Source organism: Maylandia zebra, linkage group LG17 (assembly GCF_041146795.1).
Source record: "Maylandia zebra isolate NMK-2024a linkage group LG17, Mzebra_GT3a, whole genome shotgun sequence".
Lineage (NCBI taxonomy): Eukaryota > Metazoa > Chordata > Actinopteri > Cichliformes > Cichlidae > Maylandia > Maylandia zebra.
The window spans coordinates 18,805,840-18,825,397 of record NC_135183.1 but is presented as its reverse complement, the minus strand read 5'-3'; the positions used below and the strand labels follow the sequence as shown (position 1 = coordinate 18,825,397).

The 19,558-nt window shown below is 39.9% G+C and overlaps 1 protein-coding gene across 2 annotated transcripts in view; it reads left to right on the top strand.

Moving 5' to 3' along the window:
* The window catches only part of LOC101477232 (thyrotropin-releasing hormone-degrading ectoenzyme), a 272,984-nt gene extending 266,007 nt beyond the window's left edge, over positions 1–6,977 (top strand). For both annotated transcript variants that reach the window (XM_004566481.3, XM_076876236.1), the window contains exon 20: positions 1,956–6,977. In XM_004566481.3, coding sequence (XP_004566538.1) covers positions 1,956–2,108 — 153 coding nt within the window. In that variant the 3' untranslated portion in view covers positions 2,109–6,977. The remainder of the gene's footprint in view (positions 1–1,955) is intronic.
* Positions 6,978–19,558: the final 12,581 nt, after the last annotated feature.

Sequence of the window (19,558 nt, the reverse complement as noted above, 5' to 3'; positions counted from 1 at the left end):
GGTGGTAGCATCATGCACTGGGGCTGTTGTTCTGCACAAACTGGATGAAATAATGAAGGAGGACGACTACCTACAAATTAGATGACTGAAATTTGAACACGTTTGTTATTCCAGCAGGACAAAGATCTCAAACATACAAAAACTGTTGTTGGAATGGAGAAAGTTGGCTAAAATTAAGCTTCTGGAATGGCCTTCCCAAAACCTTGACCTCAACCCTAATTTAAATGAACTTTACCAATTCTACAAAGACAAATAGTCAAATATCCATCCAGAATTATGTGAGCAGCTTGTTGATGGCTACCAAAAGCATCTGGACGAAGTGCAGCTTGTAATGGGAAAGCTAACCAAAGATTAGTGGGGGGTTTATAAATCTATTTTTGACTGCAGGGGAGGGCTGGAGCAGTGGGTTCAGGGTGTGGTGTCAGGGGAGGCTGACACACACCTGAGCTCTGTCAGCTGATTGTGTCTCCCTTGTAAAAGATGTGCTGGGACCTGAAGTGGTGTGTGGAGTGTGCTACCAGCAGGGCAGCTGGAAATTTGCCCAGTGAAAAAACAGAGCAAATAAAAAAACGTGTGAATGTTGTTTTTTAAGATGTATGCTATACAATCACACGACATTAGAAAAAGAACAGTTTGAAGAAATCATTAAAATCCAAATATTTTCATGACATTCATGCTCACAGTCAGTCTGTAAACCCCAATGATTAAAGCAATTAAATAATTGTATACCCTTATTCTAAGTGGGCATGTCTGGGAAGTATTCTGCAGGCTCTGAAATACTGATGATATATGTGAATCCATTATGTTTACAGTTCAGCTGCTGAGGTTTTGTTTAATTTTATTTTATAATGACACTGTGAGGTGTGACACCGTGAGCAGAGTAGTTTCCTAGCTACCTGTAATTGGTAGCACAGGTATCTGTGTGTAGTGTGGTGCTCCACTCAGTGGAAAAAAAGCAAAATCTGTGAAGTGAATTACAAGCTGTCTTGCTAATGACCATCAAGAATGTGTACTCACTCACCACAAGTACCATTCAAGCCAAGAGGAATGAAGAATAACTGCATTTAAATGTCCATGATTACAGTATGTAATTTGAAACTGTTTATTTACCTTACACATGCCTTCCTCCGTGATGCATAAGTGAAGAAAATTAAATAAGACACTGTGAAACTATTTCAGCTGAGCTAACAAGCTATTTAATTTAAATGTAGTGAAACTGTACATATACCATGACATTAAAGTGCATCAATATAAAATACAATAAAATGTTCCAGCTTTTGCAGGTTTACAGTGCAACTCTAAAAGAATCTGTTTGAGACATGAAAACATCATCCAGGAGTTTTCAGTTATTTGCTTTAGTATCCATCTAACTTTGTGTTAACTGTTTGCGGAAGATCCTGCAAGCCCTGACCTCATTAGTTTCATCCAACACCTCTAGGGTGAGCTGGTGTGATCCAGATTTATCACCCAGCATCAGTGTAGCAGCACACTAATGCTCTCATGGCTGAATGGGAGCAAATCCTTACAGCTGGGTTCACAATCTGGTCAAAACCCTCAAACTAAAAGAATGAAATGTGTATGTATTGTTGGTTTTTTTCCAACTTCTACTGGCAATGTATCTGTTAATTGCACAGAACACATTCTTACTTTTTCTCACTTCTAAAAGTGGAATTATGAAGCTTTCCCTTATTTATGTCATATATATACTCTCCCAGAGGTGAATTTTTATAATGGACATGGCACAAGTTTCAATTCATGCCTGAAAGTTATCAATGTCCACCGTGTTAGGGATCTCCATCCTGAAAAGTCCAGAAGTTGTTTCTTTCAGCACTGCGGAGGGGGGTGGGTGACAGCCTTTTTAGCATCTACAGGGGATGAATATTATTATTATTTATTTTCTTTCCTTTCTTCTCCTCTGCTGCCTTATTTACTCCTGTGATTCTTTCTTCCTTTAGTTAAAGGAGTTCATCCTGTCCAGTGGTGTGGGGGCGGGGCCTGCGTTGCCACGAGCACTGGAAATTGTCGAGGGCAATGTGCGCTGGCACCGCCTACACCGGCGGCAGTTCTACCAGTGGCTACGCAAACCTCCGAGTACCACCTTCGGCTAACACCATGCCAGCCAGCTAAAGTGAAGTGACTGCAAACTGACTGCTATGCTAATGCCCTGCTAGCTACCAGATGCAGTCGGACAGAAAAAAAGATGGACTGAAAGATCAAGAATACTGGGCAGACTGGTTTTGATTTTTTAAAAGAACCTTGATTTCAATCTTTTTAGCTCTACTGGATTGCTTTCTTCCACTTGTGGCTGATGTGGTTAAATTGGTTTCTGTGCTATGTTTAGACTGCTTTAAGGGTAGTCACTGAGACAAGAACCAGCTCCCAGATTAAAAACAGCATACAACAAAGTGAAATGACTAAGATCTTTATAAACAACAAAAAAACAAAGTTGTATTTCAGCTAGACGTCATTAGACACAGCCCATGGAGGACTACTTACTGTGGTATTAGCAGTCACGGGTGTTTCTTTCTGAGGTTGACAACGCATTTAGATATAAATGGTTTAGTGAGTTTTCCCTTTAAAACATCTAATATGACACTGATGTTTGATACTAGCTTTTCTTTTGATCAAAAAATGGGAACACAACCAGTATCGAAAAGTCAAAAAGTTTATTCTGTTCATTTGGACTTAGCATTTTCAGTGGGAGAAACATTTTGTCGCTCAACCAAGTGGCTTCTTCAGTCTCAGCCGCTCAAACCAGAGCTCCTCCCTGTCCAGGATGTGTACATCCTCATCACTGAAAGAGTATTTACTTGCCTGTAGGCATAGATAGACTGCGGAGTCTGGGACTGACAAGTTAGCTCTTCTGTGTTGTGCCATCCACTTCGCCAGAGGTTTTTTGGTTTCCCTGATGTATAAATCATTTCAGTCCTCCTGGCTCTTAATAGCGTACACTATATTACTCTGTTTGTGTTGGGGGACCCGATCCTTGGGGTGGACCATTTTTTGGTAGCTCAGTGTGTTTTGGGGTTTAAAATCCACAGCGACTCAGTGTTTAGAAAAAATTTGTCTCAACTGTTCCGATACTCTTGACACATAAGGGATCACTACGGGTTTTGCAGTTGTCCTTCTCTCCTTGATCGCCTGGAACTTTCTTTAGGTGCCTTCCCAGCTTTGACAATTGTCCAGCTGGGATAACCGTATTTTACTCAGGACCTTCTTGATATGATGTTCTTCTGCTTCCCTGGCCGCTGTATATGTGGGATGGTGATCGCTATGTGTTGTAGCATCCTAAATGACACCCAGTTTGTAATCCAGTGGATGATGAGAGTCAAACCTTAAATACTGATCCACATGGGTAGGTTTATGGTACACATCAGCTTTTAAATGTCCCCCATTACTGATGGAAATCTCACAGTCTAAGAAGGCTAACCTGTCACTTTTCATATCCTCCCTGGTGAACTTGATGTGTTGGTCCACTGAGTTAATGTGATCAGTGAATTGTGGTACGTCCTGAGACTTGATCTCACCCAGGTGTCATCCACATACCTGAACCAGTGACTTAGTGGTGTTCCAGGCTGAGACTGTAGAAGTCAGTTGGATGAATGACGAAATGTTTTTCCCACTGAAAACTTTACGTCCAGATGCAGAATGAACTGACATTAGATTGTATGGTTTCAATCACACAATGCAATGAATTGACTAGAACGGATTCAAAATAGACCTTTCAACATATCCAGAACAAAGAAAATTTTACTCTCACTTTGACAAATCATAGGTGTAATTGTCTGCATTTTGATTGGCTGATTAAAGATGCAACTCGCAGTTTTCAGAACTTCAAGGCTCTGATCCTCACAACGCCCTTGCTAAACAAAGATCCAGAACAGTTTAATCAGTCTGGCCTGTGTTCAGCACATTAAACCGGCTGACGTTAAAAGGCAGACACCCTGGCAGTTAGGGGCATGTCGATCATTGAACAGAGCTGTAATTAACACTACATGGACTTGGTGTCTTCTGATAACACTCAGAGCGCTGATTCACACTCATTAACTGTCCACAGAATTCATACCGTTCGGCCTGAAATTAAAGGGCAGCTTTTTTTTTTCATGATCAAAAACTCAGCTTTTGAAAATATCAGTGGCTTCAGGAGGGGTTTGTTGGGGCCTCGTTTCAGAAATGTCCCCTGAATATAAAAAGCTCACAGCACAAAAGCTCAATCAAAATTTCCTCTAAACCAGAGAAAACACTTCTGTTTTCTTTTCTATAAGCAAAACTGGACAGCATTTTGAAGGAGACTTTAAAAGAAGGCCCAAAACAGCCTTGGTACATAAAGGGTTTGTTGGGTTTAAGCAAAAGCACAGAGGCTGAATAGGACAAGATTTACAATTTCCTATAAATTAGTTTTTCTATTTAAAGTTGTTGACAGCAACTACAAAAACAGAATTTACCATGAAAGGTATTTTCCATTTGCCAATATGTAAGTCTGTATTTCTGTGCCCTCTATAAGATTAAATATGCTACCTGACAGAAAACCAAAAGAAAAAGTATTTAAATGCATTTGTTTTTCATTTGTAAAGGCAAAGAAAGCAGGAAAAGAAAAACAAATTCAAATGTAAAATGAATGCAGCTCTCATTAGCCTGGTCTGGAAAAATAGAAAATATTCAGTTAACAGCAGTTCTCTCTGAGAAAATACACTGTTGATGTCAGAGGTCAGAGGAGAATGAACAGACTGCTTTCATAGGAATCTGATAGTAAGACAACAGTAACCCGAATAATCACTCATTACTATCAAAGTATGCAGTACAGCATCTCTGAATGCACAACTAATTTGGCATTCATAGACTTAAATGGAAAAAGACTCACATTAGCATGATCCAGTTAACTTTCAGGGGGCTAATTCTAAAAATACTAATTTATAACCCTAAGCTATCATCATATATAATTTTTATTCTTTAAAAGATTCTGTGTGTTTACTTGTTTGGAACAAGTAAAAGACATTATTTTCTTTTCTCCAACACATAGGGTAGAGATTTTTTTTTTTGGTACATGTCCTCTTAAATTAAAGACACCTGCATCCACACACTTGGCAAGCTACCAGAAGGGGTCAGGTGTAATTGTAATAGTTTCCCCAAATGCTTCCCACTTCAAATCTGTCAGCCAGAAAACCTGCTATTTATTTTGTGACCTCCTAAAGTCTGACAAACTCCTCAGAGAGATTAATTGAATGACAGATGGATGAGAATGTTGGAATCATTCCTTGTGGAAAACTGAGAGGAGCCAGGGGACTGTGAAACTGACAGAGCATCTCAGAAAGCTTTTTCTGGCTGACAGCAATCTTGGAAATTAAATCAGTGACCAAATAACAACTCAAAAAGATTTCTGTGGTTTTACAAAGCACAAAACCAGAAAGTTGTTGGACAAAAGCACATCAGCCTCAACTTCTGGACAAAACCTACAGTCAGAAATACAAGATTTATTTTTTTTTGAGCCAGTCAATGGTTAGATATCAGTAAACCTGTTTTTTGTAAACCTGATGGACAAATCAGTGAGTAGAGTCAAAATGAAAGATGGTAAAATGAAATGTCCAACAAGACAGCTGAGAGCATGTTGTTTAGAGAAATGTGTTTAGTGTCGTTATATGCAGATGATGTGGCTTTTTAAACACAGTTGTACTCATGTTGATGTGACAGATTAAAGGTCATCATCAATGGACTTATTTAAAGACAGGCAAGTGTAATCCTATAAAGTTCACAAAGTGATTTACTGATGAAATGCAAAGCTTGAGGAACCTGGCATTTCAAGATATTTGTTTGCAACGATAAGTTCTATGTTTAGGAGCATGCAGTTTGGCAGAGTTGATGCTATATGGGACAGTGTGATGGATTACAAAGTACAACAGACGGTATACAACAGCACTAACCATACACACGTTCAGTCGTGCAAGAGTGTCGTAGATCTGACTGCTTTGTGGAGCCTGTACAGATTCTGCTGCACTACAAAATATAAAGCAGAATGGAGGTGTCGGCTGCATGACAGAAATGTGACAGATTCTACAGATCAAAGGATTTCCGATCAATGTGGATTGTACAGTATAATGGGCTCTGCACTGCTGTGGACTGTGTGGCTAAGAGTCTTGCAGCATGACGGATTTAAAAGCACAATGGATTTTCAAGGGAGTAGATTTCTGATTTTGCTTTTTTAATGTAAATGATTCTGTGGACTCGAGAGTCTTAGGAACATGAGCTGGACACAAAAATGCCTGAAGAGAACACCTGTGAAACCTTTGGAAATGTGACTTTTAAGAAGTTTTTTTTTTTTAAAAAGGACTTTCAGTGTTTGTTGCATTGAACTTTCGTCCAGTGGAGCAGACTTTGAAGTTGTTCCTCTTCTCTTCGATCCAGCTTTGATGTTAATAACTGAGCCATATACAAATTAATGGACCTGCCTGCTTCTATAAAATGTGTGTCCAGTGACGTATGTTGATGTGCGTGTGTGAAGATGAAGAAAACAGTTTTGGTGATGAGAGACACATTACCAGTTATGATTAAATGATTATAATTATGATGGTGGAACTAATTACGATGATTGACTCAGTGATGACAAATGTTGATGATGTGAAAAAGCTAATTAGTATTATTCTAATTATTATACTAATTATTCAGTGCATTTTCAACCTTCATTGTCCATTCAGGGAAGTTCAGTTTACAGACACAAAGCACACAAAAAATCTGCCCTGTGTATAATAAACACTGTAAATTATCCAACTGTGATGACTTTGAAATTAAAATGTGGACTACAAAGATGTTGATGCTGAAGATCATATTAATGGTGGTGGTAATGATGAAGATGATGATGATTATGGCTTAGGACCAAAAGCTGAAAGAAACAGGAAGTCCTATACAAGCCTTTAATCCTACTTCCTGTTTACTTTTCTTTGGTTGTGTTTTCTGATTGGACAATATTAAAACAGAAATGGTTATCCTTGTGTGTGATTCATTCTGTTTCCGTTCAGTACCTCATAACCAGCGAGAAGGCGATCGTGGCTCAAGAGTTGGGAGTTCGCCTTGTAATCGGAAGGTTGCCGGTTCGAGCCCCAGCTTGGACAGTCTCGGTCGTTGTGTCCTTGGGCAAGACACTTCACCCGTTGCCTACTGGTGGTGGTCAGAGGGCCCGGTGGCGCCAGTGTCCGGCAGCCTCGCCTCTGTCAGTGCGCCCCAGGGTGGCTGTGGCTACAATGCAGCTTGCCATCACCAGTGTGTGAATGGGTGGATGACTGGATATGTAAAGCGCTTTGGGGTCCTTAGGGACTAGTAAAAGCGCTATATAAATACAGGCCATTTACCAAGGCAAGTAATAGGAAGGTTTATTAGTCTGAACGCACAAATCTGAGGGTAACGTCCTGCTGAGCTGTTCCTCTGAAAACTGAAGTGACCTAATAGCTACAGAAGATGGTGTTGGCATTTCAGTACCAAAAAACAGGATACAGGATCCCATGATGGAAGAGTTTATGTGCACAGTGGGTCTGAAGATAACTGGGCTGGAAAGCAGCATTGATTCTGTACTTTTTCACATAACACAACCTAAGAAGGAACTACTTTAAAAATATATTAAGTATACAAGGAGCCACTAACCTTGGACAGAGACAGACTGCAGATCTTGTGCCAATTTACGATCAAGGATAGTTTGTGGTACAGCAGTTTAGATCTACTTTGGTTATCGTGGTAATCCACTTTCACTTTAATCTTTTTCTGTCTTAGTCTCTTTGCTGTCTGAAGTCACAGATTGTCGAGATAAACTGCTGGGAAAGTTTTTTTTAAATATATTTCATTTGGAGGAGCCAGGATTTTTTTGTATGTTGCCTCTATTCTATATAGGTTTCTTAAAGCTAGATTTTACTGTCCATTGATTGTATTTTTCCCTTTATTAGAGCTAAATACTACTTAAATGTCTAGTGTTCACATGGTTTGTCTTTTCAATATGGTATTGTCAGTGCTCCACCAATTGATGTCAATCAGAGGTTTCTCTTTTAGGATAGTTTTAAGTGGCAGTTGCTGCTATTTTGTCAGTACTGCACATTGGCTCATGTACACGTGGCAGTTGTTAATGAGAAGGGTTATTGTTCTGAAGCGGTGTCTAGTATCCAAGTAGTTTTCAGTGTCTGAACCTAAAACAAATAAAAAAATGTACTTGAACCATCCCCACTGGACACGAACTGTTGTTTTATGGTTGACAAAGCTACTTGTGTCATCACAGTTACTGTGGAATTTGTAGGTCTTTAAAATGGGATCACAGTGGCTGATATTGCCACAGCCTGTGTCAGAGCACTGATGCCAGGAGGAATCTGACAAAACAGCATTATGTTACATTAACGAGAACATGTTGGCCGACCCTGAGGTAGAAGCTAAAAAAATATATAACAAAACAAAACAGAAATGGTGTTTCTAAGGACTCTGATCGCTCCTAGTTACTGAACCATTAACACTAAAAGTGGGGAACTTCCTTCACAAGTTATTAGAGCGATTGAAATGTCCCTGCGGTCTGAAAGTACCTTTTATGAGTAACCACTAATCACATGATAAGTGTTCCATTATTTCTCTGAGCACAGTGAACTTTCCTTTTGCTAAGACCTTCAGTTATTGACAATTTTTCTAGTGTTTTTGTAGTAGTGTTACTGTTTTTAATCCACTTGGGTTAAATAATAATATAATTTTAAAATCACAGAATCTGTTTAGAGCCCTCATAGTCGAGTGAGATTTGTGCTACGTTTAAGGAATTTAGGATCAATTCCACAACAGTGAGATAAAAGTAGATGCTGACTGTTAGCTTTTATTTTCAAGCTATTTTTATGCACATATACTTTGTCAAGTTGAACATCAAATACAATAAAAGAGATAATGCCTTTTATTTGGATATTTTGGATCCTTTTGTTCAGACACCATTTAGAGACCTTGCAGTTTTATTTCTAAAAGCTTTGACTCAAGGGCACCGTGTGTCTTTGTAGGATGCAGCACTGAGACCAGAAGAATAACCTTGTAAATAATCATAATCCAATTTTAGTCAGTATCCATCACCTACTGGTTTATGAAATCCACTTTTGTTTTTTTGCCATTCAGAATTTTATTGATACCAATAAAGGAATCAAAATTGCTCGATTCCAATTTCCCATCTCTATTACTTATGATGTGGAGGAGTGGTGGCTCTAATCTGAGCCCCACTCGAATGATTGCATCTCCAAGGCAGAGGCTAGCCATCATTCAGACACAACTAACTTCCGCTGCTTGTATCTGTGATCTCATTTTTTTTTTTGGTCACTACCCAAAGCTCAACACCATAGTCGGGGGTGGAGTTGTACATCAACCAGTGACTTCCAGGCTTATTCTTCACACTCAGCTCTCTCTTCACCACTATAGTTGGTCACTGCAGCCATGGCACCAATCCGTACATCAATCTCCAGCTTGCCTCTATCCTCACACATCACTCGTGAACAATACCCAGAAATACTTAAATTCTTCCACTTTGGGTAGCAACTTGTCCCTGACCTGGAGTGGGCACTCCACCCTTGTCTGCCTGAGCGCCATGGCTTCAGAGTTGGAGCTGCTAATCCTCATTCCAATGGCTCGACACTCAGCTACAAACCACTCAAGTGCGAAGTGGCACTCCACTCGACCTCCAGCTACAGCAGGACCGAAAAGCAGAGATGAGATTCTGGCGACCAACCTTTGGTTGCTTGGCTACACCAATATGTCTGTGAAGGTTCTCGGTCATCCAGGTCATCGTAGTCTGAAGAAGCTTCTCGGATGAGAGGTGAAACGTCTTCAAGCAACTTAAAGAAGTCCAGACACTTTTCTTTGCAAGCTCCTTTCACTTGGCTACACCAAGAAATTCACAATATATAAAATGAGCATCATTTTCTTTTAGCCATAAATACAACAGAAAAATATTCACATTGTCAAAGATCCAGTGAGCAGTCTCCATTTCTCAGACTTCTACAGTCCGACTTCTTTGTGGAACCAGAGGAGTTGCCCCCCGCCCCTTGATCCTAAACCCTTCAATCCTATTTTTGATGAATTCCACTTTAACACTGCTTGCAGTCTTGTGTAGTGGAGCGAGAACAACATTTGTCCTCCTTTGTGAGACAACTTTTCTTCTAGCTGAAAACCCAGCTTTGCTACTACAGGTGTGATTTTCATAGCATGGCAGTTTATCACAGATAGGAAACAATATCTGAAAGTATTGGAAGGCCCATGCTCTGCTTCTGCTGCAGATACATCTCCATCTGTGTATGATTACTTTATGATGCGTTCTTTGACTTTGACGGAGAGACTTACTAATGCTGACTTCATTGCAGCTTCAGCTTGCTGAGAGGAAATACATCTCAAAATCTTATTAGTTTTGCAGGGATTTCAGCTGAACCAAACAGCAAATCTAAGCAGCAAGAAACAAACTACATTTAAAAAACAAGAATCAGTAGGGTATGAAACTCTGTCAGGAATATATTGCTCCATACATTACCATGAAAAGCCATTTAAAATCTAGGTGATTACAAATGCAGCTCAAAAACCTTACCAGTATTTCAGCATTCAGTTCCTCTTTATACCACATTTATCATTAACACAGCCAGTAAGACAATAAACATTATCTCTTCTTTAGTGAAGAAAAGGCCCTGCAGTTGTTCGATTTGTCTTCATTTTAGATCTGCAGGGGCTAGTTTATCCAGTCACTGGATCAGTATGGTTACCCACACTTTGTCCTTATTCTTCTTCAGATGAAGAAACAGCACAGCAACATATGGGCAAAAGGACTGGCTCATGCCTCTTTGTCTTTGAATTCAGGTGTTTTCAGTCTTATTGCCTTTACAAACATCTATGGAAGAATGGGTCAAACCTCTTCTCTATGCTGAGGTAAAAAAAAAAAAAAAAGGTAAATGGCCTGTATTTATATAGTGCTTTACTAGTCCTTAAGGACCCCAAAGCGCTTTACATATCCAGTCATCCACCCATTCACGCACACGTGATGGCAAGCTACATTGTAGCCACAGCCACCCTGTGGCGCACTGACAGAGGCGAGGCTGCCGGACACTGGCGCCACCGGGCCCTCTGACCACCACCAGTAGGCAACGGGTGAAGTGTCTTGCCCAAGGACACAACGACCGAGACTGTCCAAGCCGGCAACCCTCCAATTACAAGGCGAACTCCCAACTCTTGAGCCACAATCGCCCCCAGGTGCACAATGTCTAAATGTCTTCAACACTCAGCTGAGTCTAACTGCAGTTCTTCTTGTGCCAAATCTCCTTTGGCATTATTATCAGCACTAAAACTGTGCACTGGGAGCTTCACGCTATGGGTTTCCATGGTTGAGCAGCTCCTGTACGTATAATGAGTAGATAGCCCATTGTGTCCATTTTTCCCAGTGTAGAAGAGAAAATACACAAAATAACAGTGGGAACTTCCTGACACTGAAGAGATCATAAAATCCAAATGTGTTTTCTTGATCATTTATAACCATTGAGTCCACAGGGCTCCACAGAACAAAGGAACAAAATTAGTTTTTCATGAAATAATTCTAAATTGATATGCCTGCGGTTTTTAGAATATAAAAAAACCTTCTTCCAACATGTCCTTGAGTCGCTGGATCTTGTTGTTTTTCAGCCCACTACAGCTGTGTGGTACAGCGAGCATTCTCAGTTTGGAAGGCCAATTAGTCGGCCCAATGTCACTTCTCACACAAGCTTTGCCTTAGATATTTGGAATTTCGCACAGGTATGGATGACAAGATGAAGAAAGTATGTGCATATTGTCATAGTTATGGAATATAAGATACACACTCCAGTTGTGTCCTATATGACTGAATGCAGACAAGGCCAAAAAACAAAACAAACAAACAAAACACTTATATTCAAAGTGACACAGCTTACAGTTTTTTACAGACGCTAGGACACATTTCTCAATACTTAGGTCACTTTTGCAAAACTCCTCACACAGTGAGCACAACAGAAGTCTATGTGGGCTAAACTGAGGACCAGTTATCATTGTTTTGGCACAAAATGCATTCAATGATTACATCTCTCAAATTACATGAATCATCTTCTCACTCAGACACAACAACTGCCAAAAACCTTTGTACGGACAGGACATTTTGCATGTGCTTACATACTGTTTTCAAAACTGTTAAACTCATGGTCAAAACAATAACACAATGCAAAACTTGAAAAGACAGCAAAATCCAACGGCAATATTTTATTGAAACATATTTTAAATCTAACAATGCAGTTTAACCAGCCACAGCTGATTCTCATTGTAGATGAACATCTACACAGTTGTTACTCCTTCAATTTTTCAACTCCTTCAATTCTGGCATGCCAGAAGATTCTTTCCTAGGTGTATTGCCCTAGATGACATAAGATGTGATGTGGATGAGAACATGTGGCCAAATGGAGAAGACCGAGTAGATTAGCATTACTATTGCATGTGTATCAGTGGATGGTGTGTATACAAATTCTTGTATTTTGGGATTACTTAGTGCAAAAAAATAAAAATACATAAACATAAATACATGATGTCTGATTCATTCCAGTAACATATATTGAAATTATAAACAGAGATGTGTCCTTGTTTTACAGAGGAAAACACTGTGTAATGCTACATGTTGTTAGTGTTTTTTAGGTCATTGTTTTGTGGGTGACAAAGTGTGTTTGTCGGCTGTCAACCTTTGCTAGTGTTCTGGAGGAATGTTTTTATTTGAGACCTGAATGAAGTGTTTTGGTAGTTGTAGTGCATTTTGAATGTGGAATGAACTGCTTTGCCAAGCTGAGGGTCAGTTAGGAGAAATGTGTGAAGAGTTTTGCAAAAGTGACCTAAGTATTGAGAAATGTGTCCTAGCGTCTGTAAAAAACTGTAATTGTGTATTAAAACTTATCAAAATACATACCTGCATTTTGCACACTACCTAAATGCATTCAGCCTACATGGCACAAATGTCACGCTGTCTGGCTTAATGTGGTCTTCAAAAGTCCTTCAAAATCTCTCAATTTTGCTTAATAACTACATTTTCTTTGCCTTCCTCTGGCAGAGCTCTGCATCCCAGCTGCTGTCAACAGCTGCAGACATTGTCACGATAATCAAGAGGAAACAGAAGATCTCACCAAATTCACTAAACTTTTTCAGACTTTTAATAATTAAATGTTATTTGTGACTGCACAATGACTAATTCATGGAAACTCGTAATAAGTGATACTGTATCAACAAACCCACCCCACAAAAAGCACGAGCAGAAATAGTAAACTTGTATTACTACTTGTCTAGTCAATGTCACAGTGATGAGGTTGGTGGTGGCTGGTTTCCATGGTAACAACATGACTGTCAAGACGGGCCACTTATTCTTAAATATATAATGAGAAATTACAGCTGGAAGAGTTTCCAGCATTTAACAATTTAGCTGAGAAGGAGAAATGAACAGAGATTCAAACCGGCAACCAGCGCAGTGATCTATGCATATGTGTGTGTGCGCAGCATCTCCAGACTTCATCCAAAGTGATGAATGGCTCCATTGTTTTTTCCTACAGCGTCATGGGAAATCATACCGTGCATACACACTGGGAGTGCACGCTATGTGTGTGCATGTGTGCTCTTGGATTACCACTGTTGTGGGGACATAATTCTGCTCGCGCAGCTTACATTCAGGTCATTACAGTTTCCTTTATGGGGAACAAAGAAAGTCTCCATAATGCAAATCATTTAATTTTACAGCAGTGCCTTGACCCGGGGTAGGTTAAAGTTATTAAACTGATTGTTAGTCTAATGTAAGTCACTGTTATGGCCTCAGAAGTGATCAAAACAAAACTGTGTGTTTATGTGTGTGTGTGTGTGTGTGTGTGTGTGTGTGTGTGTGTGTGTGTGTGTGTGTGTGTGTGTATGCTGAGATTAATGGTACTCGGAAAGAATGTGACACAGAGAGAAATGAGCTAAACAGATGATAAAGAGAGAGAAACAGGCACACATGCAGAGATTGAGGAGTGCTTTGGTGTTTTATGAATGGGAACGCAAAGAGAAGAGAATCAGTCTGTCACTTTACTCCAAATCCAACCTAAATCTGTCAGTATGGAGCGCCAGAACTGCCATAATCAAAAATAAAGAGAAACTCTGAAATAAAATTGATATTCAGTCCTGCATTTATTTACCTTTGTATTAGTCAGGCGGGTAACCTGCAGGCCAATTTTTATAAATTAATTGAAGTTCATATATTTATTTTTGGATATTGTATTCTTCTCCCTTTGCATTTCCCCCAAAACCTATTTATTTCTGTTTTTCTTTTAAATTTAATGATGCATTTCTGCTTCATTATGCAAATCAGGAGGCCATCAGCAGTTTGGTGCTCCATCATCAGTGACCGGGCTCACAACTTAAATGGCTGCCTTCAGTAAAGAGATTAATATGAAACCCCTAGATGAATGTTTGCATTGTTGTTTCTGTGTTTGATCATTTTTATTATGAAAGTTTCAGTTTTCCTTTCCTGTAGAAAAAAAGCTTCATTGAGAAGGAAAACAGAAAACAGCTCGATGAAGACGATCTACACTCAAGGCAGAATTATCTTGTGGAAGGGGGAAGGGAGGAGGGAAGGAAAGAAACAAGCAAACAAAAAAGAGAGGAACTGATGAAGGGAGAAAGACAAGGAGAGGTGAATAGGAGGCAAGAAAAGAAAGCAAAAAAATATGAGGGAATTTGGAAAGATTAAGAGTCAAGGAAACAGGAAACGAGGCAAGACAGAGAAAGGAGATGAGGAAACATAACAAGAAATAGGAGATGAGAAACAACCATAAAAGGAAATGTAAATATGGAAGCAAATAAAGAAAGATTAAGGAAACAGAAGCAGAGGGGAAAGTACAAAAAAGTAAAGGAAAAATGATGAAACAAGGAAAGACACAAGGAAGAACTTAAGAAGGAAAAAAGGAAAGAATTCAGGATAGGGATGAGTCGGGCTAACAGCAACAGTGTGCAGATTGTTATTATTCTTATTAGTCTTGTGTCTGTACGGAGGAATCCCATTTCAGATAAGCACACACACACACACACACACACACACACACACACACACACACACACACACACACAGTTTAATGAAGGACAGGAAGACAGAGGGCAGGAGAAAAAACGTGTAATTCATTTTCTGATATCAAATATAATCCATTGTTACCTTGGTAACAGCTTAACCAGAGTCAGAGAAAGTGGATTTTTTTTTTCCTTTGGCAGAAGCAGTAAAATCATAAATCAGCTTTACATTACTTTACCCAACAGTTTTATTACCGACTTCATTCTGGATTATTGGATCACGTTAACGAGAATGCTTAAAGCTCAGGTGAAACATGCTCAGACTGTCTCACAGCCTTAATGACAGGTGCATTAATGAAGGTATAATACTGCAGTGCACGTGTGACACACAGACACAGTCAGGTTGATAATGCAGCCATTGTCCCTACAGTGGCACCAACAGTGTAATATGGATCCAAATTAGAAACATATTGAGTTTTACTTCACTCATTTAGAAAAGGTGCTGTAGCTGTAGCCTTCCCGGGAGCTGCTCATCTAAACAACATGAGTGCAAAGTATACTAGTGTCAAGTTTAGTGACTAACCAGGACAAAAACTATGATGACACTATCAATGAATGAAAATGAGATGAAAATATTCTGGAGACATTGGTTCTGAGAACCGATCAGAACTAATTACATTGTTGTGGTGGGGTGTGGTCTGTTGCGTGGCTGCAGGGGAGGCTGACACACCTGAACTCAATCAGCTCATCATACCTCCCCTGCATAAAAGGATTGAAGTGATCCCTGAATGGTTGTTGTTGTTATGTGCAGGACACTGATGAAAAGCTGCATTCAGGTGTGTGTTAAGACCTGCAACACTGCAAAGAAGCTTAGAGTGGTTTGTGTTAAACTCTGAATTACATTTAAAACCCTTCTACTCAATGATCAGGCCCGTCATGACCTTCCACCATCACATTATTATAACAGAGCACCTGTGAAACTTGGCAAAGCTTTTCAGGCCCCTTACCTGTGGAACCAGTTCCCAGTTTGAATTCAGGAGACCAAATCTACTGTCAAGATCAGGCTTAAAGCTTTTCGCATGGATAAAGAGTTGGGGCAGGTGACCCTGAAACACCTTTTACTAGGTGAGGCAGATACCTTCCTGAGCTGGTTCTGCTGGAGGTCTCTTCCTATTGAAATTGAGATCTTTCTCCTCACTGTGAAGAGCTTGGTTTTAGCAGACTGTCTGATCATTGAGAATTTTTCCTTACAATATTCAGTAAAATACTTAATTCACAGTAATGAAGCCACATAACCTGAAAATGGAACTAGGTGCAGACTACGCTTCCGATACCACTGCAAGCTTCTTCTCAGTAACTGCTGACATTTTGTGATCTCACTAAGCAAATTCCTCCTTCCTATCTCTTTGTCAGCTCACATATAAGCAAAACCTGATGCTGTCACACTGCAGCAGGGCAGGATGAATCCACCTGCTCCACTCACACTGAGTCCAGCCCAAGACTCGGCAGCAGTCATGGTGACGGCTTCCAGTGTGACCTAAATGTGAACTGCAAATACGCCGTGTGTGTGTTTGATGCAGCTCTGCTTTAAAATTCATGGTAATTATAAATGTGCTGCGACCTCAGAGAAAACGTTAGTTTATATGAAAAAACATTTTTGGTATGTGTGTGTGTGTGTGTGTGTGTGTGCGTGCGTCTGTACGTGGGTGGACGTGTGTGAGAGTGTGTGTGTGTGTGTGTGTGTGCTGACAATGGATTACTCTGACAGCAGCAAAACAAAGAAACCCAGATAATGTCACTCTGACTCCTCCTATCTGCTCCGCTCTTCGCCTTCCCCTCTCATACCCGCCTGACACCTTCTGTCTCCTCTTTCCTCCCTTCCTTACATCCTTTCTCTCATTCCTGTTTCTCCTGTCGTCCTCTTTCCTTATCCGACTCTGCGACTTACAGACTCTCGTCGGTTCATTTTAATATGAATGAAAGTAGAGCTGCTTTTCCTTCAGGCAAAACACACACACACATCCTAAGTATTCATTTGCATTTTCTCATCTCTCCAAACTGAAATAATTTAATTTCTGTTCATCTTCATTCACATTAGGCACTAAAACTGGACTCAAGGGTGTGTGTGGGTGCTTGGATATGTGTGTATGTGCATGTGTGAACATGTGTGCGTGCGTACATTTTTATTTGTAAATCAGTTATACTGGTTCCAATAAAAATTAAACTCATCTTTAGGTGAGGTTACACTCTAAGGGCATGAATGTAAATCATCATAATGACCTCACAACTGATTACAGTTTTTTACAGACGCTAGGACACATTTCTCAATACTTAGGTCACTTTTGCAAAACTCCTCACACAGTGAGCACAACAGAAGTCTATGTGGGCTAAACTGAGGATCAGTTATCATTGTTTTGGCACAAAATGCATTCAATGACTACATCTCTCAAATTTCATGAATTATTTTCTCACTCAGACACAACAACTGCCAAAAATCTTTGTACGTACAGGACATTTTGCATGTGCTTACATACTGTTTTCAAAACTGTTAAACTTATGGCCAAAACAATAACACAATGCAAAACTTAAAAAGACAGCAAAATTCAACAGAAATATTTTAGTGAAACATATTTTAAATCTAACAATGCAGTTTAACCAGCCACAGCTGATTCTCATTGTAGATGAACATCTACACAGGTGTTACTCCTTCAATTTTTCAACTCCTTCAATTCTGGCAGCCAGAAGATTCTTTCCTAGGTGTATTGCCCTAGATGACATAAGATGTGATGTGGATGAGAACCTGTGGCCAAATGGAGAAGACCGAGTAGATTAGCATTACTATTGTATGTGTATCAGTGGATGGTGTGTATACAAATTCTTGTATTTTGGGATTACTTAGTGCAAAAAAATAAAAATACATAAACAAATATTAACGAATTCTGCATGATGTCTGATTCATTCCAGTAACATATATTGAAATTATAAACAGAGATGTATCCTTGTTTTACACAAGAAAACACTGTGTAATGCTACATGTTGTTAGTGTTTTTTAGGTCATTGTTTTGTGGGTGACAAAGTGTGTTTGTCGGCTGTCAACTTTTGCTAGTGTTCTGGAAGAATGAGTTTATTTGAGACCTGAATAAAGTGTTTTGGTAGTTGTAGTGCATTTTGAATGTGAAATGAACTGCTTTGCCAAGCTGACGGTCAGTTAGGAGAAATGTGTGAAGAGTTTTGCAAAAGTGACCTAAGTATTGTGGAATGTGTCCTAGCGGCTGTAAAAAACTGTAAACCCTGCTGACAGATTTTTCCTGGGTTTTGTGTGTGTGTGTGTGTGTGTGTGTGTGTGTGTGTGTGTGTGTGTGTGTGTGTGTGTGTGTGTAAGCATATTGGTTTCAGATGTTTCATTTTCAGCTTTTACTTTAAAGGCAAACACCCTCTGATTAAGGTTCTATTTTGACTGTTGCTTGGTCGTTAGTTAGAAAGTATTTGCAGTAAAAGCCGTCATCTTCCATGCAAACTACAGGCAGCTGTGGCAAATCAAATCAAATCAAATCACTTTTATTGTCACATCACATGTGCAGGTACATTGGTACAGCACATGCGAGTGAAATTCTTGTGTGCGAGCTTCACAAGCAACAGAGTTGTGCAAACTACAATAACATAAACAGGCAAAATATACGAATGGCTAAATCTGAAACTAATAAATATATGTACAATATATAATAGTATATGCAACAACAAAAAAAAGAAAATTCTGGATGTGTATACTAAATGTTTTTCTACGTGTGTGTGTGTGTGTGTGTGTGTATGTGTACACATACACATATTTTACAAATTAAATAGAGTCAACAATAAATAAAATATATAAAAATATACAGAGTTGAGACATGTGCAAAACATTAGCATTACTGTACAGTGTGGAGTGCATAATGTTGAAGTTCCAGTAGTGAAGCTGAGGTGTCTATGACGTGTTCAGCAGTCTGATGGCCTGATGGAAAAAGCTGTCTCTCAGTCTGCTGGTACGGGACCGGATGCTGCAGAACCTCCTTCCTGATGGAAGTAGTCTGAACAGTTTATGGCTGGGGTGACTGGAGTCCTTGATGATCCTCCCCGCTTTCCTCAGGCAGCGCTTCCTGTAGATGTCATGGAGGGAGGGAAGCTCACCTCCAATTATCCGTTCAGAGCACCGCACTACTCGCTGGAGAGCTTTGCGGTTGTAGGCGGTGCTGTTGCCATACCAGGTGGTGATGCATCCAGTGAGGATGCTCTCAATGGCACAGTGATAGAAGGTCCTGAGGATGCGGGGGTTCATGCCAAATCTTTTCAGTCTCCTGAGAAAGAAGAGGCGCTGCTGCGCCTTCTTCGCTGTTTTGTTTGTGTGTACTGACCACGTAAGATCCTCAGCCAGATGTACCCCAAGGAACCGGAAGCTGCTCACTCTCTCCACAGCAGCGCCATTGATGGTGATGGGGGTGTGTACTTCTCTGCACCTCCGGAAGTCCACTATCAACTCCTT